The sequence below is a fragment of the Culex pipiens genome, chromosome 2 (assembly GCF_016801865.2).
Source record: "Culex pipiens pallens isolate TS chromosome 2, TS_CPP_V2, whole genome shotgun sequence".
Lineage (NCBI taxonomy): Eukaryota > Metazoa > Arthropoda > Insecta > Diptera > Culicidae > Culex > Culex pipiens.
Window position 1 is genome coordinate 91,962,296 of NC_068938.1, and position 16,962 is coordinate 91,979,257.

The 16,962-nt window shown below is 41.5% G+C and overlaps 1 protein-coding gene across 1 annotated transcript; it reads right to left on the reverse strand.

Moving 5' to 3' along the window:
• Window positions 1–1,699: 1,699 nt before the first annotated feature.
• LOC120428540 (6-pyruvoyl tetrahydrobiopterin synthase) lies at window positions 1,700–9,242 on the reverse strand. Its single transcript, XM_052709164.1, has 5 exons — window positions 9,089–9,242; window positions 2,580–2,731; window positions 2,437–2,516; window positions 2,198–2,343; window positions 1,700–2,134 (listed from the first exon to the last, which is right to left on the reverse strand). The coding sequence occupies exons 2-5, from the start codon at window positions 2,642–2,644 to the stop codon at window positions 1,898–1,900; spliced, it is 528 nt and encodes a 175-aa protein (XP_052565124.1). The 5' UTR covers window positions 2,645–2,731; window positions 9,089–9,242; the 3' UTR covers window positions 1,700–1,897.
• Window positions 9,243–16,962: the final 7,720 nt, after the last annotated feature.

Sequence of the window (16,962 nt, forward strand, 5' to 3'; positions counted from 1 at the left end):
CACTCCTGAAAGTTTCATGGAGATATGTCATGATTTAAGTGAGTAGAAGACGATTTAAGTTTAAACTTTAAACCATGTGCAAAGCGGACTGTCAAACTTTATGAGCGTTTATCTCGGAACACCGAGTTGATTTCCGGGTGCCACGATATCTCGAGATGGGATAGACCAAATTGGCTGAAATTTTGGGGTGAAGACTCTCAAGACATATTCCGTGTGCATGACGGAGCCCGATTTTGAAATTTTGATTTAAAAAAAAAAATACAAAAATCAAAAACTTACGAATTTTGATATGAAAAACATAAAAATGATTTTATCTATTTTTAAAATAAACTTTTTTTTAAATCGGCCTCGTCATACACACGGGTCCGGTTTAATGAGTCTTCACCAATCTTTTGAGCCGATTGGTAAAAGCTGATTTACATGTATGTAACCCCTTTATAGAATATTTTGATGCATATTAAAATTTTATTGAAGTTTGTTTGATTTTTTTTATTTGAGAAATAACTTGAAATATTTTCGAAGGGCTAATAATGTTTTAATATTTTATTTGAAATTTGTTAATTTTAAAAATGTTTGATTTAGAGGTGGGCAAAAAAAGAGCGAACCGCTCAAAGAGCCGGTTCACTAAAAAAGAGCGATCGAACCATGGCTCACAAAAAAACCGCGGTTCTTTTTTAAACTCTGGTCTTTTGAAAGAATCGTTCCAAGAATCTGCTGAAGAGAGCTTAATCGACATATTTCGTTGGAGTTCTTTTGCAACTTTCCTATCAATATTCATTGAAATATCTTTTGTAACATTCATGCTAATATTTTAAAACTACATGATTTCAAACCTCAGTTTCCTAGTTTTCTTTGAAATTACTCCAAAAGTAAAACTGAATGATTTAAAAAAAGTTGCACAACTGACCGTAATAAACATTAGAATACTGCCTGAATAGAAATTTGAGCTAACCTGGAAAAAAAATACCAAAAATCTATTAAAAAGCCCATGAGATTGAAAAAATCCTCTAGCCCGATTAAACATTGGCATTTATAGACTTTATCGATTCAATCAGAATTAAGATAAGAGTTCACAAAATATTTTCTCTAATCGATCGAGAAAATATCGAATCGATAGTTGTAGCAGAAAAAAATCGCAATTTTGTAAAATTAACAGAAATGCTCTACATAATCTTATATTTAAGGTTGGGTGCTCTCCCTATTCTTTTAATTTAGCGTTTAGGTTCGAGTAGAAATCTTGACAAAAACCTTTTTCAATCGAATCTTCTTTTTTTTCAAATAATTTATAATAGTCCAATAAAATTATAAAAAAGCCTTCTTATCAAAATTTTGAAAAAAGAGTGAATGAACCGCTCATTGTAATGAGCTATAGTTATAGCAAAAATAAGTGGTTTTGCCCACCTCTAGTTTGATTTTATTTTTAAATAAATGAAATGGTATAGAAAGGACTGAAAAGTTTTACTAAAACTATTTACCAACAAATCGTCAGGTGAAAACAAAAGCCACACAAGGCAATGGCATCAATATCTCATATTAGCTTAAAATGGAATGTGACAAAATTGCATATTCATGACGAAATACAGCTTTTTTGGTCGAAACGAAATTTCTTAATATGTAGAATGATAACAGTTAAAAAAATGAGCCATTTAGCCATTTCAAGTCACACTATTTAGAATAACCTAAAAACAAACAAACTTCATTCCTCATCGAAAGTCATTGCATTGGAATTGCATCAATTTATTTGCGCTCGAAAAAGAAGAACAACAATCCAAAAAACAAAACAATCATCAATACATAAGTCTTTTCCATTCCACCTTCTCGCACCGTCGCTTCTGTTCGCCCTCATTGCACCCAGCAAGGTATGGCTCGTAACTCCCCTACTGACTCTACCTCGCACTTAGCTGTCCGAGTCCGAAGACATGCCGGCCGCCGCATTCTGATGGTCATTGTTCTGGTGGTGATGGTCGCTGTTATGGTCGTGGTAGTGATTGCTCGCGTCGAACTTCTGGCCCCTGTACACGACCGAGTTCTTGTCCGTCTCGTGGATCTTGACCTCGTACAGCAGCTCCGGCTTGGCCATCACCAGCTTGAGGGCGTCCCAGATAAAGAAGGCCACGTTTTCGGTGGTACTTGGCTGGTTAAAGGGAGGGAGGTTGATTAGTTTGTGTTATTAGCTTAATTAGGTTGATAGTGCTACCAAGTTTTTGAAGTAAGGCACGTCCTTGTCCAGGTTGAGATGGTCCAGCTTGTTCATGATGGTTTGGTCCATGTATTGCTTCAGGTCGGTGATGTTCATTACCATTCCGGTTTTGGGGTCCACTGGACCTCGTACAGTGACCTCGACTGTATGTCGTTTCAATTGAAGCCGGTAAATATGCAGGATGATTCAATTAATAAGCAATCATATTTTGTTTAAAATTTGAATAATGTTCGTACCGGTATAGTTGTGGCCGTGTCCATTAGGGTTGTTACACTTGCCGTACACTTGACGATTGGCTTCTTCGCTGAGAAAGGGACTGAAACAAGATATTGAATAAATTTAAGACGCAAAACAAACTTAATTTATGTCTAATCCAAACCTATGTAAACGATGACAAGCACTGAAGCACTCCTTTCGTGTTAAATACATCAACGGAAGAGACATCACTTCAAACAACACAGTCCAAACTTTTCAATAAAAGCTACAATACTTATTGTCACTTTCGCACAAACTCTTCAAACTTTCTAGCACAACACTAACTTGTTCATTGCTCCGGCAGAAGTCTCAGCGCGTAGTCGTGTTTTTTTCGCGGTGTGTTTGGCGCGTTTTTCACGGCGATTCCGAGGCGTGTGCGAGCGGACAAGTCGTTCCGGTGGTCAGAGAGGCCACAATCTGGTCGTCGTGGACACGGCGGCGGTGCAGCAGTGGAAGAGGAACGAGTTCCTGCATCCGAGCAGCAGCAGCAGGAGGAGTTAGCAGCAGCGGCTGCGGAGGCAGCTGAGGCGAGAGACAGTCGTTGGCCGGTGGAATCGGCCCCGGAGAGTCGACTGCGGTCGGCGGACCAGTTTTCGGCCAGGCCAGGTCGGAGACAACCCCGTTGTTTACGTGGCTGGCAGCAGGCAGCACAACAACAACAACAACAACAAGCGCGCGAAAACGAGCTTCCCGCGCATCCCACTGCGGGCGGCAGCCAGTGCGGCCAGTTCGGCGGTGAGTGCGAAAGGCGAGTTTTTTGTTAGCGTTTAGTTTTTTTTTTTCTCATAGTTTTTTTTTTTTTTTTCGGTTAGTTTTTTTTTTCTTTCTCCTTTTTTACTTTTGCGATTAGTTTCATCACTTTCATTTTCGTTTAGTTTATCGCGTTTCTTCGCAAACATGGATCCGACCGAGTCGGACCATGAGGAATTCGACTCCGATTCAACCCTTGAGGGTGACGAGGACGTGGAAATGGAGGACTCTGTTTTGGGAGTTCCTTCAAACACCACCAACAGGGACCTCTTCCTGAAGGATAAGGATCCTGGCGGTAAAGGGGGATCCTCGGACGGGTCTAAGAGGACGAAGCGAAAGCGTTCTAAATCAGATCCGAATCCGGTTCCCCCTCAACCACCGATTCCTCCCTTGAATCCAGACCCGATTCCTCCCAATCCAGATCCAATTCCTCCCAATCCAGATCCAATTCCTCCTAAAACACCAGTGCCGAATCCGGATCCAAATCCCCCCCCGCCCCTGAATCCTCATTCTCAAAAACCGATTCCACGTCCTCGTCAGTATCAAGAGGGATCGCAAACGGAATGGGTGGTCTTCTTCCGGCCCAAACAGAAGCCATTAAACTTTGTACAGATCACCAAGGATTTGCAGAAGCACTATCCTGGGGTGGTCGAATGTACCAAGCTGAACAAGAGCAAGCTCCGCGTGATCGTGAACTCCGCGGTGCAAGCGAATCAGATCGTAACTGATCTGCGGTTCAGCATTGAGTACCGTGTTTGGATTCCGGCCCACAAAGTCGAAATCGATGGCGTGGTGACCGATGACAGTCTGTCGCTTGTCGACCTCTCAAGGGCGGTGGGACGCTTCAAGAACCCTAAACTTCCAGCTGTGGAGGTACTCGAGTGCCGGCAACTGGGCAACGTCACCACCGAGGGTGGCCAGAAGAAGTTCATTCCTTCTGCCTCGTTCCGGGTGACTTTTGCAGGGTCAGCTCTGCCGGACTACATTGAGCTGTACAAGCTTCGGCTTCCAGTTCGATTGTACGTTCCGCGAGTGATGAGCTGCGAAAACTGCCAGCAGTTGGGACACACCAAGACCTACTGCAGCAACAAGAGCAAGTGCTCAAAGTGCGCCGGCCCCCACAAGGACGTGGATTGCCAAAAGCAGGCTGAAAAATGCCTGCTTTGTGGCGGGGAACCGCACAAAACTCGGCAGTGCCCAAAGTACAAGGAGCGCGAGGACAAGATGAAGCGATCCTTGAGGGAACGCTCCAAGAAGTCCTTCGCGGAAATCCTGAGTCAGGTGACCCACCCCAATCGCTTCGCTCCTTTGGCGGATGAAGATTCGGAGGACGAGGAATCCGATGTGGAGGTTCTCTTCCAGAGAGACGAGGAAAGTGACTCTTCCGGGCCAAACCCGAAGCGCAACAAGGCTTCCAAGTCCAAAAAAGCCGCTGGCGGCAAGGGTAAGGAAAGTGACTCGTTGAACTTCGATGAGGATTTTCCTTTCGGTCCGTCGGGTAAGCCCGCTCCGAAGCCGGTACCGAAGCCAGTTCCCAAGCCGCAGAAGCCCGTTCCCAAGCTGCCAAAGATCCCCCTGAAACCGGTTCCTCAACCGAATCCGATCACCGATGCCTTCAAAGGAGTCCTTCCTTTTTCCACAATCGTGGAATGGCTGTGCTCTTTTGTGAGTGAACCGACGCGTTTAATCATAAAGCGGTTTGAGCCTCTCGCTAGACACATCGGGAAACAGCTTGCTAGCACGATGCCCCTCTTGTCGTTCATTTCCTTTGATGGGTAATACACCAAAAACGAAAAACGGCATCTCCTTTCTACAATGGAATTGTAGAAGTTTAACCCCCAAGTTAAACGATTTTCAACAATTCGCATTCGAACGGGACTGTGATGTGTTTGCGCTGAGCGAAACGTTTCTTATCGGAGATGAGACGCCAGCTTTCCGGGGGTACAACATCATCACAGAGAGCAGGGCAGGGCCAAATAGAGGTGGAGGCGTACTGATTGGGGTCAGGAAATGCCACACTTTTAGAAAGGTCACGCTCCCGAAGCTAGGAGGAATCGAAGCAGTCGCAGTACAGGCCAGGATCAGAGGACTGGACATTTGCATTGTGTCCGTCTACGTTCCCCCACAGGTGTCGTTAACTCGACAAAAGTTGTGGGGTATGCTTGAGCTGTTGCAGGCACCGCGACTGGTTCTGGGTGACTTTAATCTTCACAGCACCGAGTGGGGAAGTCACAAGACAGACCCTCAAGCATATCTGATTCATGAACTGTGCGACGACTTCCAGATGACCCTCCTAAACAGGGACAAGCAAGTTACGCGGATTGCAACACCACCAACGTCAACCACGTCCGGTACGAAGGCGAGTGCCATCGACTTGTCGCTCTGTTCCAACAGTCTGGCAATTCTTTGTGACTGGAACGTGCTCCAAGATCCTCGTGGCAGTGATCATTTGCCGATCGCTATTCTGGTTAGCCATGGCCCACAGCAATCGACAACGGTGGAGATGCCTTACGATCTGACGCGAAATATCGACTGGAAACAGTACGCGGAGGCAGTCACCATTGGAGTTGAGTTGCAAGCAGGGTTAGTACCGCTTGAAGAATATGCGTTTCTGGCTAATTTGATCTATGACAGTGCGTTACAAGCTCAGACGAAACCCGTCCCGGGACCGTACATCCGAACGCGCCCTCCACTTCCATGGTGGGACAAGGAGTGTACGGATCTCTCGGCGGCCAGGTCAGAAGCTTATGTGGACTTCTGCAAGTGTGGAATCCGAGCGAACTTCCAAAAGTACAGAGCTCTTGATCGCAGGTACAGTAATACTCTGAAGCGGAAGAAGCGAATGTACTGGCGGGAGTTCGTTGAAGGACTACCAGCAGATACGTCCATGAGCACTCTGTGGCGCGTTGCGAGGGCCATGCGTAGAGGTTCCGTTCCGAACGAGAGTGTGGAAAAATCGGACAAGTGGATATTGGATTTCGCCAAGAAGGTGTGCCCGGACTCGGTGCCGACACAACCATCATTCGACGTTGTTGATGGGAGCGATTCTAATCCTCCCTTCTCGATGGTAGAGCTCTCCATAGCACTATTGACGGGCAACAACACTGCTCCTGGTCCGGACAAGATCAAGTTCAGCTTGCTGAAGAATCTTCCGGACATCGCCAAGCAGCGTCTGTTGAATCTGTTCAACACGTTGGTGGAGCAGAACATAATTCCACACGAATGGCGACAGGTCCGGGTGGTTGCCATTCAAAAGCCCGGTAAGCCGGCGTCCGACCACAACTCGTATCGTCCAATCAGCTTGCTGTCGTGTCTACGCAAGTTGCTGGAGAAGATGATCCTCGACCGCCTCGAACCATGGATGGAACGAGAGCACTTGCTGTCAGACACGCAGTATGGCTTCCGGAGAGGCAAGGGAACAAGCGACTGTCTAGCCTTGCTGGCCACAGGAATCGACATAGCCCGTGGTAAAAAACAGCAAATGGCTTCTGTCTTCCTAGACATCAAGGGTGCATTCGATTCAGTCTCCATCGAGGTGTTGGGAGTAAAGCTGCGGCGGAGCGGTCTCAATCCGACGATGTGCAACTTCCTCATCAACCTGTTGTCAGAAAAACACATGCACTTTGTGCAAGGTGATCTGGCAATCACCCGGATAAGTTACATGGGTTTGGCACAAGGCTCACGCCTAAGTCCATCCATGTATAACTTCTACGTCAGCGATATCGATGATTGCTTGACCGGAGACTGCTCCCTTATACAGTACGCAGATGACGCAGTGGTTTCAATCGCTGCCAAGAAGGAAGTCGATCTGCTAGAACCCTTGCAAGATACCCTGAACAACTTGGCCCATTGGGCAGTTGGAAAGGGTATTGAATTCTCTCCGGAGAAGACGGAACTGGTCGTTTTTACGGGGAAGCATGAACCGCCGCAGCTCAATCTTTCTCTTTCGGGAAAGACTATCGAGCAGTCGGACCACTTCATGTACATGGGTACCATCTTTGATCAAAAGGGAACATGGGGGAAGCACATTAACTACCTGAAGCAAAAGTGCTTGCAAAGAACTAATTTCCTGCGCAGCGTCTCTGGCAACCGGTGGGGTGCTCATCCTTCTGACCTGCTTCGACTGTACAAGACAACGATACTCTCGGTGCTGGAATATGGCAATTTCTGCTTCCAAACAGCTGCGAAATCACGCTTGTTGGTTCTCCAGCGGATACAGTACCGATGTCTTCGCATTGTCTTGGGATGCATGCACTCAACTCACAACATGACCCTCGAGGTCTTGGCGGGAGTGTTGCCTCTGCGAACTCGTTACTACGAACTGTCTTACCGGTTCCTGATCCGGTGTGATTACAGGAATAAACTGGTAATTGACAACTTTGAAACGTTGCTGAACCTTCACGTTGAGTCTCGGCGCATGCTTCTATATTATGACTTTATGTCATCGTGGGAGTGGAGCCCGAGCACAACGGTACAGCGCACGCCTCCGTTAACCAGCAGCACCCTGATTGGCTTCGACACGTCCATGAAAGCCGATACTCGCGGTATCCCAAACCATCTTCTGCGGGGGGTTGTACCGTCGATCTTCGCATCAAAGTACAACCATGTTCCTCCAAACAACAGATTCTTCACCGATGGCTCCAAGCTTGACGGCTGTACGGGCTTCGGTGTTTATCATGAATCTTATCAGCTGTTCTTTAAGCTGAAGGACCCGAGTTCGGTTTACGTCGCAGAGTTAGCCGCGGTTTACTGCGCACTGCGAATCATCGAGACCATGCCACCTGACCACTACTTCATCTTCACCGATAGCTTTAGCTCTGTTGAGGCTATCCGGTCTCTGAAGCCGACCAGGGAGTCTACGTTTTTCCTCACGGAAATACGTAAGACTTTAAACAACCTGGCGGCTCAGTCCTTCAACATCACGGTGGTGTGGGTCCGCGCTCATTGCTCGATCCCGGGTAATGAGAAAGCGGACTTGCTCGCCAAGAAGGGTGCTGAGAGTGGAGACATTTTTGAAAGGCCAATTAGCCTACAAGAATGCTACGGTTTTCCGAGGCAGCGTGCGCTTCTGGATTGGCAAACACAATGGGACGGCGACACCAAGGGACGTTGGATGTATTCCATACGACCTAAGGTGCAAAGAAAAGCCTGGTTCAAGGGAATGGACTTGACGCGTGGATTCATCAGAACGATGTCCCGCCTTATGTCGAACCATTACTCGTCCAAGGCTCATCTTTACCGTATCAACATGAGTGATACGAACCTTTGCGACTGTGGGCAGGGTTATCAGGACATCGACCATCTCGTATGGGCGTGTCCAGATCACCATGTTCACAGAATTAAGCTGAAAGATACCCTCAGGGCCCGAGGAAGACCACCAGAAATCCCGATGCGAGACGCGTTATCTCAACTAGACCTTGATGTTCTCTATCCGATCCATCAGTTCCTCTTAGATTCCAAAATATCCATTTAGTTTTTCTTCAGTTAGTTTTCCTTCAGTTAGTTTTCCTTCTGTTAGTATAACTCGCCTTCGCACAAAGCCGTCGTTTCTGGTTTGCACCGGAAGCAAAGCAAGAACGCCCCAGCAGCTGGACACCGAGTTGCGGCTGAGGACAAAAGCAAAGGCCAGCAGAGCCAACCAAGACCCCTACACAATCCCCCTTCCCTTCCCACGCCTTGTCTTTAACATCAATCCCTTTCCTACTAACCCCGAGTAGGCCGCGGGTAATCGGCTCCCCTCCCACTAACATTTACACACAAGACCCTCTGTAATTATTAAGTCAAATGTAATTACAAAAGCCGACTCGGTCCTAACCAGGTCCCAGTACCGAAAAGGACCTAATAAAAATAATTTTACGAAAAAAAAAAAAAAAAAAAAAAAAAAACACTAACTTGTTGCACTCGAGAGACCTGTCTCATCTGTGTCTGACTGCCTGCCTGCCATCTATATCCAACATCCAGAGAGTCTGCTGGAGGCCGACACCAACACATACCCGTTCATATCAGCCGGTGTGGAGTGAATGAAGTATGGGCAAAAAAAAAAAACGGCAACAACAGTTCTGGCTGTTGAACACATTTCGAAGCGACTTTGGCGGCCAAAGAATCAACAAGAGAAAACACTAATAAAACGCACATGTTTTGGTTGGCGATGGTACCAATACCAATGCTATCGGTTTCAAATACTTTTAGGCGCATGCGTGTTTCAAGTGGTTGAGGGGTATTTTAGGGACGCATTTTGTTCAATGACGTTGAGTCGAACAGGAGATTTTTTTTTAACCATTGACTAACATAACAACAAAACCCTATCATGAAACATTAAAAACAAGACTTAGACACGAAAAAAGAAGATTAAATAATCAGAACAAAAGCTCAAAATCCACATCCAAACAATACTTGGACAGAAATATTTGAACAAACCCTACAAATCGAACGCGCCGAAAAACTGCTCTGACCATTTCCTACCGTTTGTCACTTCCACACCAATCGCTACTGAATACTCTCTCTTTGCTCTCCCTCTCACTCCAACCGGGTAGCACAGCGAATGGATCAGAGAGGCTGATTGCGTTCTATCGCTCAAAGCTGATTCGAAATAGTCTGCGATCGGCTTTGTTTTGATCATTTAGCAAATTGCTTAAAATCAATGTTATCTAACATGTTTTAGGCGAGATGGACCAACTGCGGTCTTAGCCTGTCAGCCCAAAGGAAAAAAAAAAAAAAAAAAAAAAAAAAAAATGTTTTACATTTTTGTGTTTACAAGAAGTGACAGATCAGTTTTCGGCGTGTGACGTTACACCTGCAAGTGTAGTAGAGAAATAGATGTTCTGCCGAATAATCAGGATGATGATTTTTTGAGTTTCTTTTTTCCGATCTTACGTGCGCGAGAGAGGAGAGCCATGTTCCGTTCCGATTTTTTCTCTTGATGAGCGTCAACAGATTTTCTTTAGTGCAGGCCAAGCGAGCGCCTCGTTGCTATTTTGTTTTATTCTCTCCTCTCTGAACATACAGTCATCCCACATATTCGGAACACCCACAAATTCGGAACACTTTTGTGATAATTTGTCAATGGCATGCCCAATGCATCTTTTCTGTCGTCCCTACTATTTTGGGGACCTTTATTTGGACATTATCTTGCCTTTTCACTAGTACAGGTAGTTCTCTTTAAACTAAAAACTGCACTTTAAGACTATTTTATCCAGAGCAGCAAAACACTACCTACAAATTTTTGTTCCATAATTGTGGGATATTATTGTGCCTCCCACAATTGTTGAACACCTTAATTTAACCGATATTTTCACATAAAAATGTTATCAGACCATATGCTATAAAACATTACTAAGCTTGAATTTTATTACTTTCCGTGTGGGAAGTCATTATTTTGTAAAAAATGTGTACCCCTGGAGAGAACCAAAGTTTGTTTACATCCGTAAGAAAAAAGTGTTCCGAATTTGTGGATTTAAAGGATCAAAGTTTTTCTTCAAAAACTTGATATAAAAGTTAAAATTTGCTGTTGTTCGATGAAGCATTCGAAAGATCGCAAGAAAAGCTTTCAAATGAAGGTAAAAGCGAATCATTAAGTTCAATTATCGATTTGCTACGATTTTTTGAAAATTGACCGGTCTGTAAACTGTTCCGAATATGAGGGATGACTTTATTCAAATTTTATTTTATTCTTCCGATCTTTTCAAAAATATTTTTTCGGTGTTGGCTTTCCTTCATAAAGTATTTAAAAAACGAACAATATTTTTTTTGAAAATTGATAGCTTTAGAACCAGATTTTGCATCACCATGCACTATGGGTAATTCTCCGCCAACTCACACGAAATCGGAAAAAATTGAACCGAGCCCTCTTCGATTTGCGTGAGAGCAATTCTCTAGTAAATCGGTCTTATTTTTTAATTTTAATTTTTGTATTTTTTAATTCGACTGAAACTTTTTTGGTGCCTTCGGTATGCCCTGGGTGCTGAATAGTTGTTCGCAAAACGGCCTCAATCTTGAACTGTCAAAGTGGAACCAATTTACTGTTCGCCAAAAGTAGAGAGTATTGTGATCGATAATTAAAAATTGTTTATTTTTTTATTGCAAGAATGAAAAATGTGTGGTTTTTGAGGACGTAGGGTTGAAGTCAAGAAACCTTAAGAAAGTTGAAGGCGAGATCGTATTTTTTTATAATTATAAATGGAAGTTGTTTTTGGAGTCGATGCGGTTGTATCCATCCAGAAGCTGTCTTTATTGTTTGATTCCATTTGAAAACCTGGTTTAGTGAAAATCCTTTCTGTTTGTTGTGTCAGCTTCGCTAGAATTAGCGATGTTTTTTTGCTGGATCAGCCAGGAAATTTATCTGCAACATCACAGAACTACACTCTCGTCGCAGTTCTTCGTCACCCGTAAAAAAAGAAAAATCTCTTCTAACCGATCGAAACGCGACAATTTTCCAGCATAAAATGTAAAAAACTAGACAAAATAAACACATACTATTGATTATAAAACAGCTCATTTACCAGTAAGAAAAAAGTCATGCGTGTGCTTGAGCATCCTCCTACTTTGTAGATGTAAACAAAGTGGGATAATTCAAAAATCACGTTACGCATTCTCTCTATTCATCACCCAGGGTATGCCCAAAGAAGCCATTATGCAATTAGTTTTTTTTTTATTTTTCGATCTTTTCGAAACCAATATTTTCAAAGACTAACATATTAAAAGGGCGTAATATTAAATGTATGGTCCTTTGAAATGTTAGTCTTGATTTACAAAAAAATTAAAATGTAGTTTCGAAAAGACTGGAAAATTTTACGAATGTTTCATGTTTTAACATTGAAAATCGGGCCATTAGTTGCTGAGATATCGACATTAGAAAATGCTGGGTTGTTTGGGTGAGACTTAGAAAACATAAATTTTCCTGTTTTTAAATATTTGCATGGCAATCTCTCAGCAAATAAAAGTCGTATCAACAAAATTGAAAAAAGCAAAACATGCAGAATTTTTTCTGAGATCTAAAAAAATTTTTTTTTTAAATTGTGTAAACATGGGCACTAAAATGAATAACTACAACTATTTAAAAAAATACCTAAAAATGGCTATAACTTGAAAACGGTGCACTTTATGAAAACTTCACTAAAGTACTTTTTGATTGCAAATTCGGTTTTACATCGAAAAATGAAGTTAAAAATTTGTTGCAACCAATATTTCAATTTTTTGAAAATATCAGTATTGATTCAAAAATTCGTAATTCAGCCAAAGATTTTTTGCACACTTGTAAATTTCTGAAAAGGACATCAACCTTAAAACATATCAGAAAATAAAAAAATTAAAAATAGTGTTTTTTTTTTGCAAATCAGTAACAAAAGAGAAATTATAAATCACCCTTTTTTGAGGTGTATACACAGACGGGCAGACGGTAATAACAAAATTAATAATATTTCAATAACAAATCCTGTTAAAATAACAAAAAGTGTTATTATTTTATCCTGAACTTCAACTTCAAGAAGAAAAAATAATAACATTTTCTGATAAAATAACACGATTTGGTATTGAAGTGATATTATATTGAAAATGTTTAATAACACGCTAATAAGAGGAAATGTTATACATTCCAAAAATTATCCTAAAAACAAGATTTGTTATTCGTATGGTATTCTGACTTAGAAATAAAATTATCATAAATCGCACAAATGGAAAAGTTTTTAAGTGTCCATAACACAATCTGTTATTATTTTTCCTTTTGTTAAATATGTTTAGATTTCTGGGATAATTTTATCCAATTTCGTCGGGGTTATTATTTTGGCCATGAAACTGGGTCCTTAAGCTAAAATTATTCACGCCATGGCGGAAGGCAATTATTATTGAAATTGAATGTACCTAAAATGTTTTTTCGTGGAAAGGTAGCTAAGGGGGTCCCTTTTCGATATCTGTGACCTAGAAAATATTTCACCTAGGGATTTTCGATTTTTTGTCATTTTCAGTTTTTTTACTGTATAAATGGAGACGCACGGTACTTTTGGTTACTTTGCGGTTGCACAGCACCTCCCTAATCCTTTTAATTGCAATGGATACTGATCAAAGGGGTCGCCCATGAAATATTTCACAATATTTAAGGGCCCACCCACCCTTACAACCCCCCCCCCCCCCTCATCCCCCTTATTTATTTAACAAAGACAATAACATTATTTTTAGTATGAGGCGTCATCCATCAAGTATGGCACACTAAAATCAGCAAAAAATAACCCCCTCCCCCCAATGCCACACATTGTCACGCTGATTACGTCTCTCCCCCCCCCCCCTTGAAAAGTACGATACGTTTTGTACCCTAATCTTGTTTTTTTGTACATTTTTATTTATTTTATAATTCTGAGTTCAATTTAACAGCTTATCATTTTTATAGGATATGTTTTTAATTTTTGTTATTGCTGAAATCACGATTGATGATTCAAGTAAGTAAGTAATGATTTAAGTATATAATATCTATCATTAACAACTCTGTTTCTTAATGCCTTTTATCATGTTTGATTTATGAGTTACGTTTATTAAACATCGAATTACTATAAGTAAATATTTTACAACCGTGGTGTAAGGCTAAGCGTGGTTGCCTCTCACCCAGTCGGCCTGGGTTCGATCCCAGATGGTCCCGGTGGCATATTTCGAGACGAGATTTGTCTGATCACGCCTTCCGTCGGACGGGGAAGTAAATGTTGGTCCCGGTATAACCTAAAGGTTATGTCGTTAGCTCAGTCCAGGTGTAGAAGGCGTCTCCCTGGGTCCTGTCTCGGTGGAGTCGATTGTAGGCAGTTGGACTCACAATCTAAAGGTCGTCCGTTCGAATCCCGGGGTGGATGGAAGCTAAGGTGTAAAAAGAGGTTTGCAATTGCCTCAACAATTGGGTACTAAAGCCCTATGTCAATATTTATGTACAACGGTTAAAAATACGATTAAAAACCTTTTCTGATCACTTTTTTTAATTTAAATGCAAAACACATTTTTGACAAGACAACATTTTTTCGATGGATCAACTATGGTCCCCTTGGAACGAGCTGTCAAGTAGGAGCTTTTCTGTCAAGAAGGACCACGAGGTTAATTTTTCAAAATTGATTTAAATATCCATTTTAAACTCTTTGTGGTCGTACAAAGGGTCATTGTACTCAGAAAAATAAGCTTTATCGCTGTAAACAATAATATCAGCAATCTAAGCTTTATTTTAGGACCCAATTAAGCCTTCGGGCACCTAGTTTTGAGTAGGAATATCGCAATCGTCAAGGCAATGCTGTAGAGCGAACAATTTTATTTATTTAGGCCTGATTTTTCAAATGTTTTATATAAATAATGTACTTGTTGTACCTTATCCAATAAAAACACAATGAACCTTTTTTGCAGTATGCCGAGAATCGCACTATCTAACACTCGTCAGCCAAATCAACCGTAAATTTTGTTTCTTTTTCTGCTAATCGGTTGTGCTGAAATTAGTCGAGCTAGGTATATGCAACTAACTGTGTAAGGATACCAAGGGTACTGGAAATAGAAAAAAAAATTAAAATTCAGGCTTAAAATATCTACAAAAAGTTATTTGATGTTTGATAAGCTTAACTCATAAATCAAACATGATACAAGGCATTGTTTGAACTCAGAACTAAAAAAAGAAAAAATGTAAAAAAAAAACAAATTACATAACGTGCCGGACTTTTCAAGGGGGAGGGGGGGTTGCATGACAATGTGTGACATAGGGAGGAGGGGGTTATTTTTTGCTGATTTTAGTGTGCCATACTTTACGTTGTATAATGTTAATGTTATTATCTTTGTTAAATAAATTAGGGGGATGGGGGGGAGGGGGGGTTGTACGGGTGGGTGGGGCCTTAAATATTGTGAAATATTTCATGGGCGACCCCTTTGATCAGTATCCATTGCAATTAAAAGCATTTGGGAGGTGCTGTGCAACCGCAAAGTAACCAAAAGTACCGTGCGCCTCCATTTATACAGTTAAAAAACTGAAAATGACAAAAAATCGAAAATCCCTAGGTAAAATATTTTCTAGGTCACAGATATCGAAAAGGGACCCTTTTAGCTACCTTTCCACGAAAAAACATTTTAGGTACATTCAATTTCAATAATAATTGCCTTCCGCCATGGCGTGTATTCTTAAAAGTTGAAATTTTGAAAGTTGATTTTTTTACCCCCTAAGGGACTTACTAAAATTGGCTAGAACTATGGAATAATTTTGACCAATTTAATCGTGGTCATTTATTTGACAATGAAATGGGGTCCTTAAGCTTAAATCAATCTGATAAAATTAACTTTTGAAAGTTGTTTTTTGTTTTAATTGTGTAATGGAATTGATTTATTTATTGAGAATTTCTGAAATGTGAATAACAAAAACTGTTACTATTTTCACAGAGCGAGGAAGTTGGAGCTGACGTTGAAGTTCGAGCTGGAGTGAGACCTCGGAGACGGCATCGGATTCAGCTAATTTTCAGCAACTTTTACTTGGAGTCGGAATCTGTAAAGACGGGTATTTTTGGAGAGCTGAAGTCGGCATTGACGTCATATCCTGCATCCAGAGTCGGAGTTGTCTTCAAAGTATGGATTCAAAGTCGCTTGAAGGAACCCGCTCTGCAGCCCTGACTAGTACAGAAGAGTTATGGCAACTGCAGGTTTATTTGCAAATGGCAAATAAACCAAAACAATAACATTTTTTGTTATGGAGACATACCAGTTCAATAACAATTTTTGTTATTATGCTGCTCCTCCTCTCCGCACAAAATAACAAATCTTGTTATTCCTTCATGATTTCTTCTGTGTTATTGGTTTGTTATTGCAATAACAACATAATAACAGTTTAAGTTATTCTTCGAACAACTCTTTGTTATTGATTTTTGTTATTTTAACAACTAATCCGATCATCCCACACAGCTAAAAAAGTAGTAATCCAGCTGCGTGTAAAAGACCTGGGTGTAAAATAAATATTGCATTATTTTATTCAATTTTATGTGATTTTACATCCTGAAATATGTAGCCCATCAGTATGGGAAACCTACTTGACCGAAATGTCAAGCTCATATATGCGTTTATCCATGCAGCTTTACATCGGTCTGATGGCCGAGTGGGCTAAGGCGCCAGTCCTTACTGTTGGTGCTGGGTTTGAATCCCGTCGGTTGCAACTTTTTTTGTGTGTTGCAAAAATTGTACATGCAGTGTGTAATATTAAGTGTTTATTTTGACGAAGGTGATGTGCATGCTTTTGCATGCGATTTTACCATCGGATTTTTTGCTGTGCAATAACATATTTCGACCTTCTCACAATATCAAAAACTGACCTTCCCAAGTTATTTCCGTCTGCTCGGGTAGTCCTTATCCATACCTACAACATTGCCGAAGACACCAAACCGATCAAAAAGTTCATTCAAAAGATTCAGATTTTTAGAATTTTCATGTATCATTTTTGTAAGGAAAGCTGCCAAATTTGTATGAACATTATATGAACAAACTAATGATGCAAAATGGCTTCTTTGGGCATACCAAAGGCACCAAATCGAATGTCCGAATTCTCAGTGAATTGATCTGTTCATGATTCCGAGGTCAATTTTTCGATATCTCGTGACGGAAGGGCGGTACGGTTATTGCAGATTTGAAAAGTACATCAATTTCCCATAAAATTACTTGTCCCAAATGTTTTGCAGTCGAAAACGATTTTTTTTCGAAACTTTCTTTTTTTTCGATGAAAAATACGTTTTTTCGGGATTCTGAGTACGCCTTCAAATCGGGCGTCCAATTTT